The 8,995-nt window shown below is 45.0% G+C and overlaps 4 protein-coding genes across 4 annotated transcripts; 2 read left to right on the top strand and 2 right to left on the bottom strand.

The window, feature by feature from the left end:
- Positions 1-43: 43 nt before the first annotated feature.
- LOC108146951 (GATOR complex protein NPRL3) lies at positions 44-2,397 on the top strand. The gene is made up of 3 exons (XM_017273206.2): positions 44-148; positions 278-451; positions 509-2,397. The coding sequence occupies exons 2-3, from the start codon at positions 321-323 to the stop codon at positions 2,214-2,216; spliced, it is 1,839 nt and encodes a 612-aa protein (XP_017128695.1). The 5' UTR covers positions 44-148; positions 278-320; the 3' UTR covers positions 2,217-2,397.
- Positions 2,398-2,981: 584 nt separating this feature from the next.
- On the top strand, positions 2,982-4,470 carry LOC108146666 (protein glass). Its single transcript, XM_017272719.1, has one exon. It carries the CDS (start codon positions 3,033-3,035, stop codon positions 4,062-4,064), a length of 1,032 nt encoding a protein of 343 aa, XP_017128208.1. The 5' UTR covers positions 2,982-3,032; the 3' UTR covers positions 4,065-4,470.
- A 171-nt stretch (positions 4,471-4,641) lies between these two features.
- On the bottom strand, positions 4,642-5,596 carry LOC108146667. The gene has a single exon (XM_017272720.1). It carries the CDS (start codon positions 5,533-5,535, stop codon positions 4,957-4,959), a length of 579 nt encoding a protein of 192 aa, XP_017128209.1. The 5' UTR covers positions 5,536-5,596; the 3' UTR covers positions 4,642-4,956.
- Positions 5,597-6,192: 596 nt separating this feature from the next.
- On the bottom strand, positions 6,193-8,913 carry LOC108146664 (digestive cysteine proteinase 1). Its single transcript, XM_017272716.2, has 3 exons — positions 8,740-8,913; positions 7,235-8,224; positions 6,193-6,895 (listed from the first exon to the last, which is right to left on the bottom strand). Exons 1-3 carry the CDS (start codon positions 8,786-8,788, stop codon positions 6,285-6,287), a joined length of 1,650 nt encoding a protein of 549 aa, XP_017128205.1. The 5' UTR covers positions 8,789-8,913; the 3' UTR covers positions 6,193-6,284.
- Positions 8,914-8,995: the final 82 nt, after the last annotated feature.

The raw sequence follows: 8,995 nt of genomic DNA, 5'->3' as shown, positions 1-8,995 counted from the left end.
TGTAAAGTTTACTATTTTTTATATTTGACCGTCAAATATGAGATTTTTAGCGAAAGTAGAAGAGGCCACACTGCTGCAAAATCTTAATTAATAATGAAATATTATATTTAATTTGATAGCACGGTAATCTCTATGCTGCAAGTTTAAGGTATATGCGGAATTGTTTAGCATTTTCACATCTTTTTGTTGGTGGAAAAGACGATTCAGAAAGTCCATCTAGATGGGTAAAACTATATGAACCTCGGCTAATAATCTTTTTATTGTTCACCCACCCTAGGGTTCAAAAAGAAAGGGCATTCTTGAAGTCAGGACTTTTCGCCATGGAGACGAATGTGAATCCCTTGGCCGTAATCCTCGTTTACTTCGACAGCAAGGGAGATCGTCTATTGTACAGGTATCCATACCAAACACTTGGCCAAACGGAGGCCAGCGACGAGCAGCGAAAGTCAAGGTTGGTGTTTGAATTAAGAAGCTTGTTATAAAATTGAACTTATATATTCGGCCACAGGAAGCGCAATCCATATGCCGTGGCCCATGTGGACGACCTGCTGCAGACGCCCACGCACTTGGGGGCTTCCAAGGGACAAGGCCAGTTGCAGGGATTCGCCGACGAAGTGCTATCCGCTCTGTTTGCCGTGAAACCACAGCTCTGCAATCAGAAGTTCGAGCTCAAACTGAACGATGTGCGGTTTGTGAGCCATCCCACATTGATTCCCCACAAGGAGCAAAGGAGCGGGGCGATGGCCAAGCAGCAGATGCTGATCAACATTGTGTTTGCGCTTCACGCCCAGGCCAGCTATTCGATTGTAAAGTGCTACCACGAACTGAGCAAGCGTCTGGGGCTGGCCCTGAAGTTCGAGGAGCAGCGCAGTGGCTATCTCACCGAGCAGACGGCCCACATGGCCCGCACCCACGACGAGCAGCAGCAACAGCCGCTGGAACGCACGCTGGAGCTGATTGCCGAACGCTGTAGCTTGGCGCAAGCCCTGCGCTCCATCTTCCACGACCTGTGCACCACCGGCCTGCTGAGCACCTCGCTGAATCACAACCTTACGCTCTGCTTTTGTCTGCCGGCCAAGGCGCACCAGTTGCACAAGAAGGGCAGCATGGTGGATCCGGAGACCATAGATCGGTGTCTCCGTGCCCTCAAGCCCTATCACGGCATGCTGCTGCTCGTGGACTTTGCCGAGTTGCTGGACTGCGTCCCGCCGACCGGGGCACGCATGCTGTGGCAACTCGTGGACGCCTACGATCCGCTGATCAGTCTGCAGAGCATGGCCTCCAAGGCGGACTTGAGCATCGAGCATGTGTACAAGCTGGTCTCGCATTTGGTCTACTGGGCCAAGGCCACCATTATCTATCCGCTGTGTGAAACGAACGTCTATGTGATAGCGCCAGATGCACCACTGCACACAAAGTCCCACCTGGTGGAGAAGTTCTCCGCTCGCTTTGCGGGCATGTCGCTGTTCGAGGTGATCTCGGATTTCTCGCTGCCCACGTCTATTGGCCACTTGACCACACCCCTGCAGCAGCCGGCACGTCAGGGTATCCTCGCACAGATGGTCATCTGGATGCTGCAACACCATCTGCTAATGCAACTCCACACGTATGTGCAGTTCATGCCCAGCGAGGATGAGTTCGGGGACTCTGCGTCCTGCAGTAATCACCTGAGGGATGCTGTCAGCGACGAGGAGGGAGATCAGGAGCAGGATGCGGATGCGGATGAACTGCATGGGGGCTCCATGCTGAGCATGTCCAGTCAACCGTTGCCCGTGCCAGCGGTCTCTGTCGGTGGCCATCGGCGCGACAACTCCGAGGATCACTCGTCACTGGCCTCCGACAACATCGCCGTGCAGCCGTCCTCCAGCCACAAGTCCAACTTCAGCATCACCGCCTCGATGAGCACAGACAACTGCGACAGCCTCGATTCCATGGAGGACGAACAGAAGTTGAAGGAGCTACTACAGGTGTTCAGCGACGCGGATCGTGCCGCTATCCGGCGCATTCCCGCCTCCGCCAATGTCGACGATCTGTCGCTGCTGGTGAAGCTCTACCAGATGGGCTACTTCAAGAGCGAGCACCACCTGGAGGAGATCATGTATTTCGAGAACCTGCGCCGCTCGCAGCTGCTGCAATTGCTGGACAAGTTCAGGGATGTCCTCATCATCTACGAGACCGAGGATCCGGCAATCGCTTCCATGTACAATACCAAGTAGATTGGATTGTGTCCAATTTTGTCATTCCTAGTAATATGTATATTTGAACGTTTTTTTGTTAGCTAATGAATATATAATCTATCAAATAGATATGTATCTAGTTTATAAAGTCTTGGTAACCAAACCAAATTATTTTTTGGTTGTTATTTTTGTCAAAAATATATTGTTGTTTATTTCTAAAGGACCTTTTGAAATTTGTTTCCAGTTTTATACCGGTCACTAAAAGAAATGGCTTGCGAGGACAGGGAAAGTGCCTAAAAAAACATGACCAAAAAAAAAAAAAAATAAACAATTTCAAAAAAAAGGTTTTAAAAAAACTACAGTTTTGTTATTTTTGGCTTTTTTCAAATAACTTCCATCTGTTTGGTTGGATTTTTTTCAATCATTTTCCAGCTTTTTTGTGTTTATTTTTTTCTTATCAAAAAATATCATATCCACTTTAACTCCTTTGCTATTGGTAACATTATAAATGTTATCACTCTTAAAAAGGTTTAATATTTAAAGCTTATTCAAAATAAAAAAGGCGCTAGCATTTATGACCAATGTGTTTTTTTTTATTATACCATGTGCGCTAAATATGAAAAAATTAAATCCATATTGCTTTCTCTAAAATTAAAATAACAATCATCCCAGATTTCAAATCTGAATAAAAATTAAACAAAAAACTGAAACAAAACAGATTTTCAAAAAACACCGCCATATAGTGCCGTTTTGGTATATTTGGTATACTGTGGCGTTTGGTATTTTATTTCCCAGCTGGCTTTTTGTTGAGTTTGTTTACTTCCGATCCTTCCTGGCAACAACTGGATTTCGGTCATGCTGGACATCTCGCAAATGTGCCGTGTTTGCCGGGACGAATCCGACTGCCTGGTGGACCTGTTCGCCGCGTCCTGTGCCTCCTCCAGCTGGGACCAGGAGCAGCAGCCGCATTTGGCCACCATGCTGGCCGAGTGCAGCGGATGCAGCGTGGCCAGGACGGACGGAATGCCGCAGTTCATCTGTGTGGAGTGCGCGAAGGCCACGAGGAACGCCTTTCGGCTGCGACGCCAGTGCCAAAAGAGTCGTAACTACTTTGACCAGCTGCGTGTTATGATCCAGGAGCTGGACAGCATCGAAGCGGGCCTAAAAGTGGAGGAGGAGAATGCCAAGCAGAAGTCGAGTATGACAGAGGCACCCCAGCCCCAACCATTGGAACCACTCTTCGTCGAACTCGTGGAGCTGAAGTACAAGTTGGGGACATACCGGGAGAAACCCAGTGCCAAGGGCGCTCCACCACCACCACCGACTCCTCCGGACAGCAAGGAGTGCATGGCAACCTACTCTTCAGTGATGCAGCCAGTCAACAAGAGGGCAAGATCATACTCGGATAACGAATCCTGGAGTCCAGGCAGTGACCAGAACCATGACGACGATGAACCCTGGAGAGCCTCGAGAAAAAGCAAGGCGAAGAAGGTTCGGAAAGCCTTCCAGTGCCGACTATGCGATCAATCCTTTGCCCATAACACGCACCTGGGCATCCACATGCGCACTCACACCGGTGAACGGCCCTTCCAGTGCCCCCAATGTCCACGATCCTTCTCCCAAAAGGGTAACCTGGCGTCCCACATGCGCTGCCACACCGGCGAACGACCCTTCATGTGTCCTTTCCCAGGCTGCAGATCCCGTTTCCGGCAAATTGGCCAGCTGAACGTCCATTCCCGGGTTCACACCGGCGAAAAGCCCTACAAGTGCAACATTTGCCAGAGTTGTTTCATACAAAAGATTAACCTGCAGAAGCATATGATCGTGCATACCGGAGTAAGGTACGAGCCCAGCAACCAAAAATCTAAAAAAACAAATTTAGTTTAAGATCATCAAGTTAAGATCATCTTCGATCATTTGTATATCAGCCACTTTCTTGACATTATTTTACATAAAGATTTCTGTTCTGTGCAATTGACTTTTAACTTTTCTTAAAAAGTCTTTGTTATGTAGCATTTAATCATCATCGAATAACCAAATACTTTATTAAATAAGAATCCCTTAATTTTAGAAATATGATGACAAATGCAATTTCATTTCTGGTGTTCCTCTATAATTATTATATTTTACGAAATGTATTTCTCAAAAATTAGTTTAACGGCATTTAAGTTATTGCAAATTTCACGTAACTTGCAACCTAGTGTGAAACTGTTGCTCTAGCAGCAATTATAATACTATAATACTATTTAAGACTAGTATTTTAAGAAATAATAAAATGTTTGAATGAAAAGTATTGAATCGAATTAACATTAACTTGTTCAGCTAAAAATAATTGATGTGTATCTGAAATAATAGAGACAATCCGAGTTCGAAAAAGGCTCCTTTATCCATTACAATGTTTTTGAAAATATTAAAAAAAGCTTATCCCATTTTCAATTAATGAGCTTTAGTGATACAAAATCAGTTGGTGTAATGAAACTTATTTATTTAAGAAGCATGTCATGGGATTATACTTTTTTTTTAGTAATGTTATCATTCTTATAATAGGGATACGAAAACCAGTAACAACTATATTTGAAGTTCCTTTTAAAACTTTAAGTAAAGTTTAGTGGAAAACTGATTTTTTTCCATGAAAGTATTATTAACAAGATGATTGAACCTAACTAGGCGATGAATGCAGTTGATAGAATAGCAACTATTTGTCTGGGGTGTTTAAATTATACATTTTTGGCTTGCCAAGCTTCTAGCCTAAAGCCTCGCGATTCGCAGGCGGGGAATCCTATTTGATGGACCGTCGTTTGGGACGAGTGGACGTCTTCCGGGTTCCTTTGGAGTGGGTGCGACTGTGCATGGTCAACTGGGCCTTGCCGGTGAAACTTTTGGGGCAGTCGTTGCACTTGAAGGGTCGCGGTTTCTCTGTCTGCAGCTTGGGATTCTTTTTCTTTGGCTCAAGGTTCTCGTTCTCGTCCTCCTCCTCCTCCTCGGCTTCGCTCTTGATGCGATCCACCAGGCCCCAGTCCTCGGCCTCCAGCATATCCAATGTCTCCTGGTCCTTTTGCTCCTCCTTTACGCGCTCCAGGTAGGCGATGTTCTTCGCGTAGCGCCTCCTAAATTGATGAGCCATCCGCATTTTCTTTAGGCACGGTTCGCAGACCTTCATGGGGAAGCCGTCGTCCGGGGAAATCGGAAACGGGCAGCACTTCTTCAGGAGATCTGCAGGCGTGGGTTCTGGCTCCTTGGCCAGCTTTAGATCGGCGGACAAGCCGTCCTCCATACTCTTGTTGTCGTAGATGTCCACCAGATCCTCCGCCTCGCCCATGCACACGCGGCACATCTTCATCAGATCCTCCATAGCCATGTTTATTTGAACTCAAGCAATTTCTGTTTTAAATGAAATTTAATGCCCCGATCGGTGTGACCGTCGTGCGACAACAGAAAAATACTAATTGGCGCCATTCCAGGGGATGCAGTATTTTGCAACAAAGAAAAAATGGATGTTACTGTTTTTGAATTTGGTACTCATACCGACACTGTAAAAAAAAGAAACCCAAGTGTAGAGTAATTAGATACAGAGCGAGTTTAAATAGAGTAAAAAACAAATATTTTCATATTTATTTATTTTGGATTAATTTTTTTAAGAGCTGAATACATCTCATTTTGATAGGAACCATCAAAGATATATATTGTTTTTTTTAGTTTTTGAAATTTTTATTTATTTTGAAATAATTAAATTCTATTTTTTTAGAACCCTCTAAACTGTGGTTCTAAGATACCTATTAAGATAAGCTAAAACATAAATATTTCCACAAGAAATGGCAAAGATCCCAGCCAATAAAAACTTGATCAACTCGCACAAAGTTCAACTGGGCAGTGGTCATTGTCTTCTAAGCTTATCACCCCATAGAATACTCTTAAGCAACATCATGGAATACCAAGATAGTGGGGCAAGACATCAAGCTATACTCAGCTCCTTCCTTGACCAACCAAAGTAATGATAAGACTCAAAAGACGCAGATTACAAAAGAGTTCATAAAATGTATTGCATATTTAGCGCCCTCGGGGCGACAAAATAAAAAGATTACACAAAATAAAAAGATTAGGGTTCATCTACATCTCCACATAGGTGGGCATGGTCATCACACCGCAATTGTTCTTTCGTGCTGACATCAGGATATAGCCATCGTTGCCCCAGTACGTGGACCACGAGTTCTTGACCAGCCAGTAGTCCTCTCCGTTAATGCTGCCATAGCCCACAGCCAGCACAGCGTGATCTAGTCCATCCACATCGTTCTTGCACGAGGGTTCATAGTAAACGCCGTGCGAGTAGAAGCTGAATGTCCTTGGTGAGGCGTCAATTGCCACCGATAAAGGACCGTGCTTGAGCAGCGCCAGCTTGAAGGCATTCGGGTCATTGGTGGTCACGTTCACGAATCCCTTGATTGGTGCCACCAGCGTTACATTTTTAAGGTGGCAGTAGCCATCCTGTCCCAAATAAGGGCCGTACTCCTCCTCCGTGGGCACTCCGCCGGACTCCATCATCCACTGGTATACGCGGAAGTCCTCGCCACCGTCGCAGCCATTGTTGCCAAAGGCCCAGGAGCAGTCGATCAGAGCCTGTTGCGATAGCCGGACAAGATTGTTGCCGTTCTTCAGGAAGAAGGCGCCCTCCAGGTGACCAATGGTGCCAAACGACCAGCAGGATCCGCACACCGATTGATCTGAGTATCAAGTATTGTGATAAAATAAGTATTTTAGTATTTTATATTATACAAGTTAATTTATAATAAACACAATCACTAATGCAGAGAAACTCCTCAAATCATTATCTTGATTAATGGTAAAACCTAATTATGCCTGTTTTGCAAAAATAGCTGATAATAAATAATGATTAATACAACAAAACTATAGATTTTCAGTTTAAACATCTTATGACAAATAAAGCTGTATAAAACAATAACAGATTATGAAATACATTTACAAATAAAATTCACAAGAAAATAAATAAACGTAAAATATAAAATCTTAAAAAAGTAAAGAAGTGTAAAGATTTTACCCACCTTTAACGGGCGTAACGGCGCCGTACAGCCTCCAATCGTACTGGTCGGGAATCTCGTCCTGGTACTTGGACACATCGTAGGGGAACGGCTTGCCGGTGTTGTAACCGCCCGACGACTTGTATCCGCGACGCGCCTTCAGCTCCTCCTCGGTCTTATCAGCCAGGTGATTCACGGCCAGCGTGTAGGTAAGCTTGGCCCGGTTCTTCGAGTGGATGTAGCGCAGATTCTGACGGAAGATGTTCTTGCGATGCTCGTGCTCCGAGTCGGTGCGATAGGAGACGCCATGCTTGTGCTTGAAGTGGTGGAAGGCCTTGTCCACATGCTCATCGGTTCCAGTTATAAACTCCTGCATGGGATTGAAGGTGGCATAGTGACCGGTACCGGGTCCGGGGAATCCCACGCACTGCAGGCTGTCGTCGATCTCGAACACCTCGTTGGGTATATCATCGTGCTCATAGCTGTCGTAGTCCAGATAGTAATGGTCGTAGTGGGAGCCCAGCAGAGTGTTGTAGCCCCTCATCTCGTAGCGCACGGGAATGGGCATCCGACTGGCCGGATAGTGCGGTGACTTCTTGTACCGCACCCACAACGTATAGACGTTCTTCTTCTGGCCAATGCTCGTCTCCAGCCGGAACTTGTCGCAGGTGTAGCCCAGAAAGGTTTCGGTGCCCACCAGGCTGAAGGGTTTCGCATCGGGCAGGATACTCTGGATCTCGACGGCCTGATCGGCGGTGCCATTAACCTGCAGACAGGTCAACTTGTTGGTCTCCGTCTGGGTGGTGATCGGTGCCAGTTTCAGCAGGGTTCCGTACTGCCCTTCGCCGGCCAGCTGGTAGGTCTTCACCATTCCGCCGTAGTAGTCGATGCGCGATCGCTTTGTATTCTTGTCATACCAGGCGTAGAAGGGCTCGGCAATCTCGGCATACGGGATGTACAGCGTGCCCTTGACTATATAATTTGCATCCCATCGCGGTGGATTCGTGGCATGCACTATTTTTTTTGTCGGCGAAAGTGGGGAGAAATAGAGATAGGTGAAAATAAGCGGGAGCTAAGAAAAAACAAACGGTAAAGGGCAGCCATCGCGGTTTAAGCTCACGCCACATTTGACATGCATACATACATATATATGTATGTATGTATGGTTAAGTTAAAAGTAAAAATATATTTTTTTTTAAACAATTGATTAATGCATGTGGATAAACTTTGTTTCGTTTTCTCAATAATTCAATGTTTTTGGCATACTGTCATTGAAACGTTAAATTAAAAATTAAATTAAAAACGAAAATTGTCCGAAGTGAAAATCAAATCAAAATCTTTTTAACCTTAAAGCAGTAATTAAGCAATCAATTGCCTAGCTATAATAATCAATTAATTTTCAAACACCTAACAATGTTAATATATCAACCTCCTTTGTTGTTTTTTTGCACTAGTTTAAACACACACATGCAAATAGATTATTCTTTGTTTGGCTAAACACTTTTTGCAACCTAATGTTAACAACTCACCCGACAAAGCCAAGCCTGCGAGCAGGGCTAAAGCTAAAAACACTTGCATTCTTAAGAATACACTAGAAAACTGTCTGGAATATCAAACAATCCGATCCAGCTATACTTTACTAGATTTACTTCCAATCTTTTCGAAGAATAAAACTGTTCTGCCGGCTCAAGGGGCCGACTGCTATAACAACAACTTTCTATGAGTGAGGAGATAACGAGGTCGTGAGTAACATCGGTATTCATCGGCTGAAAAGCTTTGTCATTG

Source organism: Drosophila elegans, unplaced genomic scaffold (assembly GCF_018152505.1).
Source record: "Drosophila elegans isolate 14027-0461.03 unplaced genomic scaffold, ASM1815250v1 contig_208, whole genome shotgun sequence".
Classification (NCBI taxonomy): domain Eukaryota; kingdom Metazoa; phylum Arthropoda; class Insecta; order Diptera; family Drosophilidae; genus Drosophila; species Drosophila elegans.
Note: the sequence above shows the minus strand (reverse complement) of the source record. Positions and strands in the feature narration are given on the sequence as shown.

What these genes read in the sequence shown, in the direction of transcription:
- LOC108146951 (XM_017273206.2), top strand. Translation starts at nt 321, where the DNA reads ATGGAGACGAATGTGAATCCCTTGGCCGTAATCCTCGTTTACTTCGAC. An exon ending in GACGAGCAGCGAAAGTCAAG is followed by an intron (nt 452 to 508) that starts GTTGGTGTTTGA and finishes ATTCGGCCACAG; the next exon opens with GAAGCGCAATCCATATGCCG.
- LOC108146666 (XM_017272719.1), top strand. Translation starts at nt 3,033, where the DNA reads ATGCTGGACATCTCGCAAATGTGCCGTGTTTGCCGGGACGAATCCGAC.
- LOC108146667 (XM_017272720.1), bottom strand. Translation starts at nt 5,535, where the DNA reads ATGGCTATGGAGGATCTGATGAAGATGTGCCGCGTGTGCATGGGCGAG.
- LOC108146664 (XM_017272716.2), bottom strand. Translation starts at nt 8,788, where the DNA reads ATGCAAGTGTTTTTAGCTTTAGCCCTGCTCGCAGGCTTGGCTTTGTCG. An exon ending in CGCAGGCTTGGCTTTGTCGG is followed by an intron (nt 8,225 to 8,739) that starts GTGAGTTGTTAA and finishes CAAAAAAAATAG; the next exon opens with TGCATGCCACGAATCCACCG. An exon ending in CGCCGTTACGCCCGTTAAAG is followed by an intron (nt 6,896 to 7,234) that starts GTGGGTAAAATC and finishes CTTGATACTCAG; the next exon opens with ATCAATCGGTGTGCGGATCC.